Genomic DNA, 16,114 nt, shown 5'->3' on the forward strand with positions numbered 1-16,114 from the left:
AGGAAGACAGGATAAAAATCCATACTTTAAAAGGACAGATTCATATTAGAAACATCTTGTTAATGCCAGAACAGCCTTCCATATCTTCTTGGTACTCTGCCCACATCAACCCAGCAATTCAAAGGCCTCTTGCAGAGACGCCTGAATTCTGATACTCATGAGACCAAGTCAACAAGGAGCACGGGAACAACTCCATCACGGGCTTACTAAGGCTGAGAAATGCCTCCAAGATGGCAGTCAGAAATGTCAGCATGAATCAAATCGGTCCTGAGCAACGGTCTGAGCTTTTTAAATAATAATAATTAAAACTTTTCTACTTATTATGATCATCATTCTCTGCTCTTGCCACACCAAAAGCAAAGTATAATTAGCAGTATGAGTAATTAGTTGGTGACCAGATGGTATGGATGAAGGACACCACCTAAGGAACAGGTACAAATGGAAACAGCAGGTGTCTAGCCAACGTGTCTGGGCAATGTCAACACCGTCAGGTGACATCTTCATGTGACTTCAGCCATCTACACGCACAGTTTAAAGACAAAAGTAAGTATTAATGGACTTCCCACTGCCACTTGAGAAAGCGGAGCGGGAGGGGGCCCTCGGTGCAAGCGCCACCCAACACCCATGCAGCCACAGCCGTGGTGCCAGTACCTGTAACAGACCCCGTCAGTGCAGGGGTTGTGGACACGCACGATGACGAACACGTGCTGGAAGTGAGAGCGGATGTTTTTGGGGCTGAACGGCTGTGCTCCCGGCTCTTGGAAAACAATTGTGACAATATCATTTCCAATGTGCCGCTTCCGTAGGAGCTAAAAGAAAAAATAAGCAAACAACACAAATGACGACACTCTGCATTTTCCTCCCAATTCCCTTTTGTAACTGTATTTAAAACATTTATTATTAATCAGGACATATTAAGGGAGGTAATCGACACAGTTGCTGTCAATATTTTAGTCTGTCTTAATCCCTCCCAGGAAGAATACAGAAATGAATATTCTGAAATTTGCATAAAATATAGAGCCCATTCAGGACCAAACCAATATCTGGCATATTATGCCAAGTTCCAGCCTCTCCAAATTCTGTTTCCATAACAACAGTTTTGTTCCATTTTCACATAAGAAAGAAACTTGCCATAGGGAAGATGTGTTAGAGAAGAGAATGGCTGAAGTAATTACAATGCAATTTATGTTCTGGTTGAATTCACTCCATTTAAAGAAATGTGGCTAAGGTGTTTTCGAAGATGCTTTCTGTATTACCTACCAGCTGGGAATGCAGACATTCCTAATATTTCTAAAGTGGGTTAAATTTCAAGTTGAAGCAGCTTTTTTTAATTACAGTGGAAGCTGCTTAAGGCCACCTTCTGTTTCACATTCAACAGCATTCTGGAAAGGTGGCTTTCAAATTCAGGCACCCCAAGTCAGGTTAGGTCAGCGGTTCTGTCAGAGGGGTTTATTAGATAGTTTAATTAAGCAGTATGAAAAAAAAGTTGAACAAATTTGCATTTCTCATTCATTATATAGAGGTTCTGTCAAGGAGAAAAATAACAAAATATACAATTTATATCAACTATCTATAAGGTATAGGCTTACATTTGTAAAACTTTTTTTTTTTTTTTTAAATTCTCCAGTGACTTTAACCTACACAAATTACATACCAGTAAAATCAATGATTTAGTATTGGCTGCCAGCTGGGAGAAACAGTAGCCTTTTAGATTAGGGATGAGAATTGGGAGTTAGAATGTTCCAGAAATGTACTTTTTTTATTATTAACACATAATGTATTATTTTCCCCAGGGGTACAGGTCTGTGATTCATCAGTCTTACACAATTCACAGCATTCACCTTAGCACATACCCTCCGCAATGGTCCATCACCCAGCCGCCCTCTCTTCCCCCTCACCCTCAAGCAACCCTCAGGTTGTTTCCTGAGATTAAGAGTCTCTTATGGTTTATCTCCCGTTTCAAAGCATCCCAAAATTATCTTCTAATGAGGCCATTTATTTTCATTTCTAAACATGATACATTATTGAATGTTACAGAAATAAAGGCTGGTCTGTACTGATTGCTATAAAGAACTTACCCATTATTAAACATTATTAATCTACTCAGGATCTTGGGCATGCCAAAAAAAAGAAAATGCAATTTGTCTATGTATTACATCATTGATGTATACATACAATGATGTCATTGTCTTTTTGATGCAATGTCATTCTTTCTTCTTGCTTGATATGTAACACTAAAGTCTTAGTAAAGGACCCAAACAGAAATAAATCCACTTACCCATCTCACATTATATATAATGAAAGACACTATTTATAAATAAATTCCTGCCACAAGATTTTAAAAGCTATGTTCTGTTTGTTTTTTCTAAGCCTAAAGTGATCTACATAAAAGAAATAAATTCTCTAGGTAGAGAATTAAAATTTCTTAAGATGTAGCAGTACCAACTATTCTTTCACTCTGATTTAGGACCATAATAACACTTTTGCCTTGACTGCGCCTCCAAATTAAATAACTTGGATAGCTGTCTATTTAAATACCAACTAATGCTGCTCAACACACTTCAACTCATTTAGGAGAAATAAACAAGTAACTGAATCTTGTTAACTAATTTTTTATCCTTTCATATATCTTACTTTCTCTGCTGAGTAATCAGGTAGAAAGAATAATCCTTTAAACATCACTTGTGAACATCCTGAAATTTTTTGTCTACTTACTGGTCAGAATAAGAAAAGTACATTTTCCTTACCATCATGTTTTCCTCTTTGGGTAATCTGGAACTTGGACTTTGCATTAAAAAACTGCTATCAAATTCAAGATCATAGAATTTATTCTAAATAGATTTATTTCAGATTTATAGGTGATTCACTGCTTTGCCTCCTCTCTTTGATTCCTTTGGTAATTATAAGAAGCAAAATTTCATTACCTCGATTTGTGATTTAATCAAACCTGCAGTGATGAAGTGTTCGATTAGATCTCTGTTTGGTTAAATTCTGGGAGAGAGGATGTGATTCATTCTGCAGCTGGCCTGTGTTCTGTTAGCACAACAGTTGACAATAACAAAATCTAGATCCATTTTAAGGTCAGAAGTAATTCTGGACGGCTTGTGTTTATAACTGCTATCGAAAGGAGAAGGTGTTTGCTCTCCAGCTCTTTTAAATGTCAGTTTGGTATCATTTATTTTGACATATTTTTTAAAAACAGCAATAACCACATACTTTCTAAAACAATACTGCCCGTTTCCCTTTTGCTCCGTGACAATCTGCCACTTCTAGGTTTCTTCATTTCCTATGTCAACCACCACATTTTAGTAATAGACATTGTGCTTTTAGATCTTTTTAAAAAGAAACTGTGTATAATGTATACAAAGGTAATTGTTTTTTATCTTCTTTGTGGTCTCCTGATTAAGGTTAAGAAAATACCTTTTTCTGAGATCTCATTGACATTTATTTTGGTTTTGCTCCCAGGTAGGGTACCAAACCTCCTCTGAAATCTGCAATGACACATCAGTACTTTCCTACTTTGTACCTTGGCCTCTTGAGATGGAATTCCACCCACTCATACATGGTCTCTGCAACCCTGCAGGGTCACCTAATCACCATGATTTCAAGTTGTTCTCTTCAGATTCCATGAAAACCTCCGTCCCCGCGGGTGAAAAGCAAGTGATTAATTCACAAAGCCATCCAGCTGGCTGTTAACCTAGAATTTGTGTCTCTTCATTTGTTTTCAGCTCATTTGCTATTCGTTATTTCCGCAAAGTACAAAGCTTCCTGCTGTGGTGACAGGTGCAACATTAAATTCTGGTTTAAGATTTTACAAACTTGCCACTCGGGCTTCTGGAGGAGATGAACGAGGGTGAGGAAACACAGCAACGCCCGGTCGGTCTCTTACCTGCTGCTTGTTGTTCGGCGTGTACGGCAGCATGGTGGAAACATGGAACATGATTTCATAGTCTTTGTATGTTGTGTACAGAGAATGGGTTCCAGTGGAGTCAGCTACAGTGAAAAATATATATATAATGACGAGATGACTGTAATAGGAAAAACAGTTCACTTACGGAAAATGTCTTAGAAAAAAAAAAGGAAATGGTTTAGAATGAAAAGGTGTTAGAATAAGATCTAGTATCAGTGTTTTCTTTTTAAATTTAATTTAATTTATTTATTTGTCAAAGAGAAAGAGAGAGCAAGCACAAGCAAGGGGGAGCGGCAGGTAGAGGGTGAAGCAGACTCCCTGTGGAGCAGGCAGCCTGATGCGGGGCTGGATCCTAGGGTCTGGGATCATGACCTGAGCTGAAGGCAGCCACTAAACTGACTGAGCCACCCAAGGGCCTGAGCATTGGTGTACTTAACCCATTTTTTGTATCTGATTCCCTTTGGTAGTCACGTGAAGCCTATGGGTCCCTTGTCAGAATAGTATTTGTAAATGTATAAAATATATATGATTACAACAGAAATCTATTATACAGCAAAATAGTTATCAAAAATACTTTTAAAATGATACTAGATTTCTCTAAAAAGTTTTAGCAATTGATCTAGTAACTACTATGTCTCTGAAGTAGTGATGTACATAAGTAATATTTTAAAGAGTCTCCAAAAAAAATACAGTATAAAAATACCTATGCTTTCTACTTGCAATAAAATTATAGGTAGAACTTAAACAATTAGAGTTTGTTACCTTCAATTATTAAGAAAGTGCTAAGTTTTAGGGGATCAGTGAAAATAAAGGTAAAATTATTTCCCATCCACGTTTACACGCCCCTGAATTCTACCCAAACATCAGTCGAAGAACATCTTTTCCAATACTTCTCATTTAAGCAAGAGAAATGTTCTGTTCTTAAGAAACAGATGGAGAGTTACCAAGACTGTAAAACTGAACAACAAAGGTATTCTAGCAATGTCCAACAATGTTTTAAGACCATTCTGCTCTCACCTTCCTTAAGTCAACAGCAACCCCTTCCCACTTAATCATTAACAACTCAATTGCCCACAAATAACTGGAAACCAGAGAAATAAGTATTAACTGTCCAATCAAAAGGGAGCATCTTTAGTCTTAAAGGCCCTGGACGCATTGACTGCAAAATGACAGAACTGTGTTCATCCTGGGTAAACTCAAGCCTCCATCAACCATACTGCTGAGGACCAAAATGCTCAACTGCATTTTAGAGAAGCTGCAAGACAGAGCCCCTGGCATATACCAGGAGGCAGTAGTTCTCAAATTTAGCATGTACAGTAGCATCTGGGGAGTGAGTTTAAAAGGCAGATTCCCATGCACCACCCCCAGAAATCCTGCTCCGTGGGTATGGGGCTGGGTGAAGGAATCTATTTTAATAAACACCCGCAGGGCGACTGTAACGCAGCAGCTCCACTGCCCTTAGGCGCTGCTCCAAGAATAGACTACCACCCCGGTGCCTCGAAGACAGACTTGCAAGAATGTTGTAGAGCCTGGAATTTCAACCTCAAGCTTCTCAGAGGACCTTAATTTTTGAAGCTAACGTTAAATGCAAAGGGCTAGAATTAGAAGCAAGATAAAAGTGAAATAAAGCACAGACTACTCTTCTAACATTGTAAAAATAGGGACCAACATATAACTTTCCAAGAAAAAATATCTTCTAAGTCCTAATGACCACCAACACAAAAAACTACAAATCACTATAATAAATAATTGAACTAGCTAAGATGGATCTTGAGTATGAAGAACCTATCTACTGTTAAGGACTCCTGCTATAAATAACTCTTGAACTGATTAGTACATTTTAAAACCTTAAAGTGAATGTGTCAGCTTTGACGTGTACTTACATGTGTTTCAAGTCAATTTTGAGCAAAATTAATGAACTAGAAAAGAGACTGTCATCTAGTATTCATGAATTACATTCCGCTTTTTATGTCTGTCTAATTCTAAAAGGATTACTGCCAGAGAAGATAGCTGATGTGGAAGACAATGCGGAAGGTCATCTGCTTTTCTACTTCTGGCCCATTTTTGCTATCTTTTCTGCATGCCTCATTTATGTCATGAACGCAGCTTGACCAGCCTTTTTCTGGAGACTTCTGGAAATCCCCAAGTTTTGCTGATAATTTTAGACAGTTTAAATAGTTGCAAAAGTTTCAGAGGTGAAATGAGGGCCAAAAAAATGACATTTTCCTTTCTGAGAAGGAAGGAATTCCAAAATCCTGAAAATACTATATACATACCAGAATTGTTAAACTTTATCAGAGAGCATGGAAAATGAATGTTGTTATATTTTCTTAAAAATAAAGCATCCAATGTTGCTATTGTGGCATTTTTAGCGACCTTGAAACCCTGAAACCATGAAAAATTTAATAGCATGACAATCAGGAAAATGAAAGTGACAAAAATCCTTTTTTCTCTGGCTGAAGAGAATATATATTAAAAAATTTCTAAAGGGAAATATGCTTTGAGAAGAGGGGAGAAAGGAAGATAATGCTCCTTCATACTTGTCAAGGGGCTTTAAAAGTTAAAAAGTAAATTCAGGCATCTTATGGGTCATCTTGATAATCACATGATCTGTCTCCAAATCATACTACCCGCAAGTGACGGACACCCACTAATAAAGTCAGAGAAAGTAAAATTTCTAATATTCAATGAAGATGACAGGCAGTACTGAATAATTGAGGAATGGTAACAGTATTGTTCTCAGCTGCTTTGAAAAAGTGTAAAACACACGATCACATCCTACATTAAGCATTTTGATTGAGGATGGTATGAACTGGTTAATGAGTTTGTAGAGCAGTTTCAGAGACAGTCAGTGTCATAATCACCCTTGACTGCTCGTGTAGACTCAACACCTTGACTTCACCGTAGTCTAAAGCTTGGTTAAAAAGGTGTCTGTGTACAAATCTGAATGAGGGCAAGTAATCAGACTGTTATAACAACCATTTCTCAATCACTGAAGATGTATCAGAGTTAAGAAAAGCTCGATGAAGGCAAACAAACCTATGCAATTTGATTTCAGGAAAGTTCCTGGTTTTAAATATTTATGAACACAAGAGAAAAGTAATCTCATTAACTAAATGCATGTAGGCTAAATAAAGTCAACAGAATGAAGAAAGCTTAAGCTCCCTTAATTAAACATACTCACCACTACAGAACACATCAAATGCAAGATGAAATCAGATAGCTTATAAGTCTCGTTTTTATCCCTTTATTTAATTTGAAATACAATAATCGTCAGTTGGCTTCTGGGGACTATCCCTTGATGTCCCATCCCCAGATGTCCCATCCATGCAACCTTGTCTTGGGGTATGGGGAACGCAGAACCCTGAGCCCACAAGCACAGCCAGGGCCAAGCACTGACATCTGGAACAGCAGCACATATTCGAAAGGACACACACTTCTGCCTTTGTGGTATGATTTCACTCACTCACTAATGAAGTATTTGGGGAAATCAAGAGTTCTAACTGCTCTGGCATCTATCATGTTTACTAATAATTTTTCAAGGTATGTTTAGCGGTGGCCTTTACTTCAGGGACAGGATCAAGAAAAGTTTGTTGTCCTGCCCTTTGCCATGACAGGTGAGCCCATACTGTATCAGCTCGAGGCCAGTGCCAGTGGATACACCTGGGACTCGAGGCTTCTCAGAACCTCTAACACTTGGAGATGTGAGGAAGGAGGAGACAGTGGGGGCTGGCACTAAGGAGTCAGCCACTACGTTTTTCTGCCAACAACTCACTTGACAAGACACCTGCAGTTATCTGGCTTCTCATTTCGGAAGTAAGATCTGAATTTGAATGACAGTAGCATCATTTGCTAAATGACCACAAACAAATCACTCCACTTCTCTGTCCATCGATATTCTCGCCGCTGTGAGGATTACATGAAATAATGTATATGAAAGTCCTTGCCCACAAAAGATGCTCAGGATGGGCGGAGTAGAATTTAGAATGTTGTACAGTGGAAGTAAAAGAGGGTAGTTTTCTTAAAGAGGGACCTTTACATACTTTAAATTCTTTGCCAGGTGCATTCCAGGAATGCTCAAAGGAAAAACCTTACAGTGTAACACACAGAGTTAAGGAGGTGAAAACAGAATCCTTTACTTCACTCATCCATGTCTGCAACTCCAAACGGACTTTTGCATATGCAAAAGCATTTGAGCAGTGTTAGTTTCATCCAGTTCCCTATCAAAGTTTAAATATTTATTCCAAATAAAAGACTTATTTCTTTTGGAAAAAATTTGTTACTCTTCCAAGACCCTGAATCTCAGCAGCTCTTGTAACACTACGGAAAAATGGGGGAAGTGACAGGCACTCACAAACACTGCAGCAAATGAAGGAAGGTGAAAGCTTCGGGGAGTAATGCTTTACAAAGGGCTTCTAAAGTCGCCCATGTCCTGCCTTGTCAAACAAGACTCGCCCAGGAAATGATTTCCCTCACCCATATACACAGCTAAAAATGAAGGTGGCCTCCCGCTTCCAAACAACAAATTGCTTGGTGGGAAGTTTATTTTTGCATTTACTGTAGTGTGAGAGGATGGTAATTATCTAGAGGTTATGTCATCCAAATGAGGAGACAAAGTAAGGAAGAAAAAAAAATCCACCACCGAAAATGTCTTCATTTTAGAACCGTTCCAACCCCTGACACATCTGTAGCTTGTTTGTGAATAAGACCTTATTTTTGAACCAGGAAAATGGACTTTGTATGAAAAACTGGGAAAAACAAGAAATGGTTCAAAAACTCCATCAATTCTTCCTAAAATCTGAATAGAATCGTAATACATAACAAGCAGAGCCATTTCTTGAGATGGCTTGGGTAATGTGAGCCCAAGGGCTTGAGAAAGGGGACACAGCCACGAGGCAGAGCTCTGGGGTTTGTTGTACTTAATTCCACATTAATGCTTTCTCTGAACACGTTGTTAACCTCAGCATTAGGATCTGTTCTACCTCCCTCATGCTTCCCAGCCATCTAAACTTGGGCACGTTAATGTAAAGAAGCCAATTCTGTGTACCTGGCAAGGCCTGTGAGAGTTGCATGAGATGGCAAACATGAAAATATCTGGAACTTCCGCTTCCACCCGTAAGAGTATTTGGTACAGGACTTGTTCTCCCGTTATAAGTAACTAGGAAAACTGACAAAATATCTGAAACAAATTTTTTCAGGCATTTTATAATAGGCAGGGATGGATAGTGATCTCAGAGGAAAAAAGAGCCAAAGAAGAGGAACCCTCTGATTCCCACCAGGTTTTCCACTTGGAAGTGCTTTTGGAACAAGAGCACAGAGTATGGCTTTGAAGAGGGAAACCAAAACACACTGGAGTTCAAGAAGCCCGAGGTAGCTGATGCTTGCTGGGCAGAGTACCAAAGAGGAGGAAACTCCACAGTGAGAGAGGTTCAGAATTCTGCATAAGGGTCCTTCAGTCTTGGACTGAACAGTAAGCTGCACACACAGAGAGTAAGATTCCAAAAGCCAGGCAAAGAAAAACTATCAGGGGAGTGTGCAGCATAGTGACTATAGTTAATAATACTATATTGCGTATCTTAAAGTGTCTACGAGTAGATCTTAAAAGTTCTCATCCCAAGAAAAAAAATTTTGTAACCTTGTTTGCCAACACGTGTTGACTAGACTTACTGTGAGGTAATTTACAATATACACAAGTATTGAATCATTACATTCTACACCTGAAACTAACAGAATGCTATATGTCAATTATACCTCAATAAAAGAAAGACAGAAAAACTATGAGGGAAAGAAAAACCAGCAGAGAATTATGAAGCAAACAATTATCACAGTTCACATAGGCTGGAAGACACTCAAGTTCTAACGAGCCACAGGAAAGAGACCTCACTGCATCTGTGGGTATTCAGACACAAGAAAAGTCATGCCTTAGAGTAGAGCTAAGTTAGAGGGCAAAGAACAGCTCTAGGTACGCTTTAATAAAGCTTAAGAACAAGATTCACAAAGATCAAGCTGTTTTGTAAGTAAAGTATCTGTCCACCAAAACAAAACTCAACAGTCCTTTTACAGAAGACAACAAAATCTGGACAACCATAAAACCTTCGCAATATACACTCTCTAATCAAAAGTAACCAGAGACATGAAGCAGTAAAATATAACTCAAAAGCTGGAGAAAATCTGTTAAATGGAGACCTCAAATGACAAGGATGAGAGAACTGGCACACAAAAACTTTTAAACAGCAATCATAGATATCTTCAAGTATTTAAAGGAAAACGTGAACCTACAGAGGAGAAAGTGAGAAATATAAGAAAAGAGGACCAAATGCAATTTTGGCCCTGAAGATGACAATATCTGAAATGAAAATTTCATTGCACTGCATTAACAGCAGATTAAGACACTATGGAAGAAAAGAAAAACAGTGAATTTGGAAGATATATTAAGAGGAATTATCCATATGGAAGCATAGGGAGACAAAAAAGTTAAAAAAATTGAATTAATAGAGCCTCATTTACCCATAGTATGCTGGTGAGTGATCTAATGTATGTGTAACCGGATGATTCAGAAGATGGGCACAGTAAAAATTAAGAAATCAAGATTGACAATTACTACTTTTATTTGATGAAAAGCAAATCCACAGATCCAATCACATCCAATCACTGCTGAATGTAAAGGAAACAATCCTTTAGGAACACGGAACTGGACAGCTTTCTCTCTCTCTCTCTCAGAGGAGGGAGGTGCAGAGGAAGAGGGAGAGAACGATTCTAAGCAGGCTCCATGCCCAGCGCAGAGCCTGACTTGGGCTCGATCTCACAACCCTGAGGTCAAGACCTGAGCTGAAATCCAGAGTTGGACACTTACCCAACTTAGCCACCCGGGTGTCCCAGCATTTTCTCATTTTAATGATTATATTGAAAGAAAGGGTTTCCTGACCCAAAATAAAGTTGGACAAAATGTGGTGAGATGACCTCCTAGCACACACAGCAAATTCTCATCCCTGGGTGCACCATGGCCAGGGAGAGGCTGCTGAGGTATGCAGAGGCTGGTTTTAATCCTGTCAGCTTGAAGTAAGAGAGATAAATATGCAAACTGCCTCTTTCGGGGCTGTAGAATAGACATACTTTTGGACTTCTGTTCCCTGGAGGAAATCTGACATTCTGAAAGGGCAGAAAAAGAAATTATGGACTCTTCCGCTCCTCAGTTTTACCCTGAAAGGTTACATGGGCCTTAAAGGAGGGCACACAGCTAAGAGGAGCCTTTTCCTGCTGAACATTCCAGAACTGTGAAAGAGACAGTTTACTAATCGAGGCTTGTCCCCCTCAGCCTTCACCGTTACTAGGATTTGGAGGCAAAATATGCACAATGCTTATCTAGTGTCTTACTTAATGCCACACTGCTTATGCATGGTCTTGCGATCCTCACTCTTGCTATTCTCATATTGCCTTTCATCACCCAGAGGCAGCGGGGAGTGTGTGAATGCATAAATCACAGTCCAATTTCCAATCTGGCCACTCATGCATAGAATCAGGGTGTTAATAGTATCCACAATAGCTGAACTATGGAAAGAACCCAAATATCCATTGACAGATGAGTGGATAAAGATGTGGTATATATATATACAATGGAATGCTAATACACATACATACGAAATATGGAATATATATATATATGAATATATATGTATACAATGGAATATTAGTCAGCCATCAAAAAGAATGAACTCTTGCCATCTGCAGTGACATGGATGGAACTAGAGGGTGTTACGGTAAGTGAAATCAGTCAGAGAGAGACAAATACTGTACGATCGCAATCATATGTGGAACTTAAGAAACAAAACGGATGAATCTAGGGGAAAGGAAGGAAAAATAAAATAAGATAAAAACAGAGAGAGAGGCAAACCACAAAAGACTTTTAACTCAGAAAACAAACTGAGGGTTGCTGGAAGGTACGGGAGGGGGGATGGGGTAAACTGGATGATGGGCATTAAGGAGGGCACTCGATGTAATGGGCACTGGGTGTTATATGCAACTGATGAATCACTGAAGTCTACTCCTGAAACTATGAATATACTATATGATAAAAAAAAAAAAAAGAACAAGGGTGCTTATTTTATTCTCTTCCCAGACCCTTTCATATAGCTCTTTGCAGTGAGAATAATTTATATAACACAACAAATTGGGACAACAGGACTGAAGCGTATAGAGCAAATGTCAGAGTCTCTGGAAAAGCAGAGTCTCAGGGCATACTGAGATTCCACATTTCATGCAGTTGCAAGCAGAGTATGGAACGTTAAAATAATATTTAAGAGTTGAGGCTATTTATGGGCTTTAATGGTCTCTCTTGCATGTCGTTTCCAAGTTGGCAACAGCAAAACCATGGCAACAGGAAATTCTTCCCTGCAGTGGAGTTTATGAATGCTTTTCTGTTTTCATGACTCAACTCCTTATTTAATTTCCTGTACAGAAAACCGGAGAGATTACTACAGACTACAGTACAGATATGCTCACCCAAAGACCCTCTCTAAGCAAAACAGGTCACAGGTGTCCATGGATGGATTTTGAGATAAAATTTAAAACTGCCTCCTCACAGACACATAGCAGATGTCAACCTACTCTAACCTAAATAGATACTTGAGAACTTAACTACTTTATTAATGACTAGGGGAACAGGAGTGTACATGTATGTTCATATACTATGTATGTTCGTGAGCCATAACTAAAAATCCCTGCTTCATCATTGTGCTTTCAATCACCGAATTTCAGGAGCCAAATTGATACCAAAGTTAAGAAGCCTATTTTCTCAGGGATTCAATTAGACTCTGAACAATAAAAATAGAAAATAAGCAAACAAAAGCCCTATTAACAGAATACAAAAATGAGTAAGAAAACCGTACGAAGACTGACTGCGTAGATAAGCACGAGGATCATGAAAATAAAAAATTCTAGAGCTTACGACCAGATGGTTTGAAGATTCTGGAATTTTCAATCCCTCTTAACATTCAGCTAAATATAGGGAAATCTGTGCAACACTATCCAGAAGCCATCCTGCATGACTTGCACCACGGCTCTACTACTCCGTCAACACTTCCGATAACACGATTTTCTTTTTTTTACCAGTCCGATCCTAGCTACTTTGATTACAGTCTTCAATTGTTTTGGTGCCACATCCTCCCTCTCTGGCTTCCTCTCCCCTCTCAGCAGCAGTGTTCTGCAGTAAATGGCAATGTTGTTTTATGGGCAATTTAGCAGATGAACATCAACGCAGCAGGAGGGAAATAAGCCTAGCAGGAGAGTATAAGTATTTCTTACTTTTGGTGTCAAGCTGTGCACGATACTTCTCAAATCCTTTGAGCCGAACACGTTCTCCCAAGAGCTGAAGGAATTCCTCAAACGCCGGGCCAGCAGATTCATTGTTGTACATCTCTTCTTCAGTGCTCTGCCCAGCTCTGCAGTACATGACGCCCACCTTCTGCTGATAGTTCAGCTGGGAAGAGAGGCAGTACAGGGCATGTAAATGTAGGCAGGTCCACCATGCCCCATTTTGATGCTCCTAACACCTGTAGGGCACAGGCCCATCAGAAAGCTAATGTTTCTCTTCTCTTGAAATCCTTTTGTTTTAAATCTTCTGTCTCTAATCCAAAAAATACAGCAGAACGAGCATTTATACCTGTCATCTTCACAAGTTAAGAGAAAGGGCCAGGAAAATGAATTAACACCTTCTGTACGACAAGATCATGCACCCTTGGAAGGGAGGTTGCTACTTCAGGGAATTTCTCTGAATGGATTACAGGGTACAAAATGAGACTCTAAAAAACAGCTTGACAACAAAAGGTAGTGCTTTTTTAATCATCCCCCCCTTTAGAAGAGGGGAAGTCTTTACAAATTTAAAAGCAGAGGTTCACTTTACAAAAGATACTTCAAAATAAATATTGTTTCACACTAAAAAGCCCATAAATGTACTGGAGAATTTTTAGGTTTTTTTGTCGTCGTCGTCGTTGTTGTTTTGGTTTGGTGTTTTGTTTTTTTTTTTGTAAAACTGGAAAAGATTTCAATCCCAATGCCACTTTTCCAATATACTAAAGTATAAACCTCAGTTATAGCTTTGTCAGAGCATTAACATCATCAACAATACACTTTTCAAATATTTTTTCTAAACGACGAGTGTCTGAATAGAAACTTGAAAAGGGGTTTCATAATGGCAAATCAGCTAGTGGCAAATATTCCCTCCTCAAAGACAGTTAAAAAAAAATCATTCAGGAGATTTAAATATGATGTAACATTAACCAAAATATTTACTCATCATTGAAAAGTCTAGTCATTCTGCAAACAAATTCTATGGTGATATTAGCCATTTAAGAAGACATTAGGTTTTTTTTTTTTTCTTTTAAGATTTATTTACTTGAGAGAGAGAGAGAGCCCACGCACACACATGAAGGGGGGAGGGGCAGAGGGAGAGGGACCCAGAGACGCTCAGACTCCCATTGAGCGCGGGAGACCAACCTGGATTCCAAGACCCCGAGATCACGACGTGAGCCGAAACCAGGAGCCTGACACCCAACCGAAGGAGCCACCCAGGCGTCCCAAGACATTTAGTTTTCAGTATAAAAACTCAGACTTTTAATTCCCCAGTGAAATCGAGACACTCCATTACTGCTTTGGCTTCTTTCCAGGGTGACACTGCGGCCAGTGCATCCGTCAATTTTCACCTCCCAAAGCAAAAGGGGAAAGGGAAGAGGAAAGATTGTAACAGCTAACATTTACCAAGTACACACTCTACACCAGTCCCTGTTTGATGTTTAAGAGTTGATCCTCACAACAGCCCATAGAGCAAATATTATCCCTTTGTGACAGATCAGTGGAGCCGGAGAGTGGAAGAGGAAGTGACCAGGGAGCAGGAAGAGGCACAAGACCACAGACTGGGTGCTGGCTCTCCTAAGTACCACCAACAGTCAGCCAGGCTTGAATCCACAGCCCCTGATTTGCAATTTTGGAGATGAAAGGGAAAAACCAAATTTAGGCAAACACATGTGGCAGTATCACTTGATGGGGCTGACATAAATATTTTTAATTTATTCCACGTTATATGAATATTCACATTTTTCCCCTGTGGAAATATTAATGTGATTGTGGGTGCTGTCTCAGTCCCAGTGGGCATATTACCATATGGTATATATATTCTTTTGTCCTTCTAAAATAAGGACATTTCTGAATTCTGAAACCCACCCAGCCCCTACCATTTTACATAAGGGACTGTGAACCTGAACTGCTCTTCCAACTTTCGAAACCAAGTGATTCAGAACAGTAATGAGGAAATGTCACAGGGGCGACACTCTCACTTGCCTTCCTCCCTCCACAGCACACTGTCTCATTGACGAGGAAGCACGGCAGCCTTATAGGACGCCCAGAGTCAGGAGAGCTCCTCGCAATGACTCTCCCTTGCTCCAGCGACCCCAGCAGGCAGAAGGTCAAGTGCCAAGTCGGAAACTTGCCAACAACCAGATAGAGTAATCATGGCATATCTTCCAAACAGCACTCGACGTCACATTATTTCTACTTCATTTAATCATTGACAGAAACATATTCAACCTAGTTCCTTTTTTATATACCAAATGTAGGTAAAACGGAACAGAAGATGTCAGAATAAAGCCTCCTGCACACCGCTGACATGTCTCCCCTGTCTCAGCCAGCCTGCTTCAAGTGTCTGGATGTGGCTAATGTGCGCAGGGTGACTCCCACAGGTAGGGATCTCACCTGGGCCTTAGAATTAATCTGAGTACCTACCCTATTAAGTCTCAACAAGTAAGAAATTGTGGTAGGCTCTGTGTCAACTACAAAAGAAGTCCTTCATGTGGCCGGATCTCTACTGTCTCCCTGCAGGAAGGGCTATCAAAGAGAGGAAGGCATGTGGAGAAAGGAAGGGGTTTTGAGCTATTTGCTGTTTGGCTCTGTGCCTCCCAGATCAGCCTTTTCAGGCCACAATGTAAAACAAAAGTCATCCTGTTCAAGAGAAAGCATCAGAGTGACACTGGATTTGTGGATGGCTTTGTAAAACTTCTCAGATAAAGGCCTAAGATTTCACTGTGCAAAATTCAAAAGGATTCATTTCTATAAAGAAAGGAGTTCACTACAGAGAGAAGTAAGGAAACTTCCCCCGAAACCACTGGAGGAGCTGAATCCGAGGACAATGAGACAGTGTGCCGCCTCCTTCTGACG

General features: G+C 39.6%; 1 protein-coding gene across 4 annotated transcripts in view; it reads right to left on the reverse strand.

Annotated features, from left to right (window-relative positions):
- The window catches only part of SIPA1L1 (signal induced proliferation associated 1 like 1), a 136,881-nt gene that overhangs the window by 83,824 nt on the left and 36,943 nt on the right, over nt 1–16,114 (reverse strand). For all 4 annotated transcript variants that reach the window (XM_032345063.1, XM_032345067.1, XM_032345066.1 and 1 more), the window contains exons 4-6: nt 13,211–13,385; nt 3,890–3,993; nt 652–809 (exon numbers count right to left, since the gene is read on the reverse strand). In XM_032345063.1, the coding sequence (XP_032200954.1) occupies nt 652–809; nt 3,890–3,993; nt 13,211–13,385 (437 nt within the window). The remainder of the gene's footprint in view (nt 1–651; nt 810–3,889; nt 3,994–13,210; nt 13,386–16,114) is intronic.

This window comes from Mustela erminea, chromosome 5 (genome assembly GCF_009829155.1).
Source record: "Mustela erminea isolate mMusErm1 chromosome 5, mMusErm1.Pri, whole genome shotgun sequence".
NCBI lineage: Eukaryota > Metazoa > Chordata > Mammalia > Carnivora > Mustelidae > Mustela > Mustela erminea.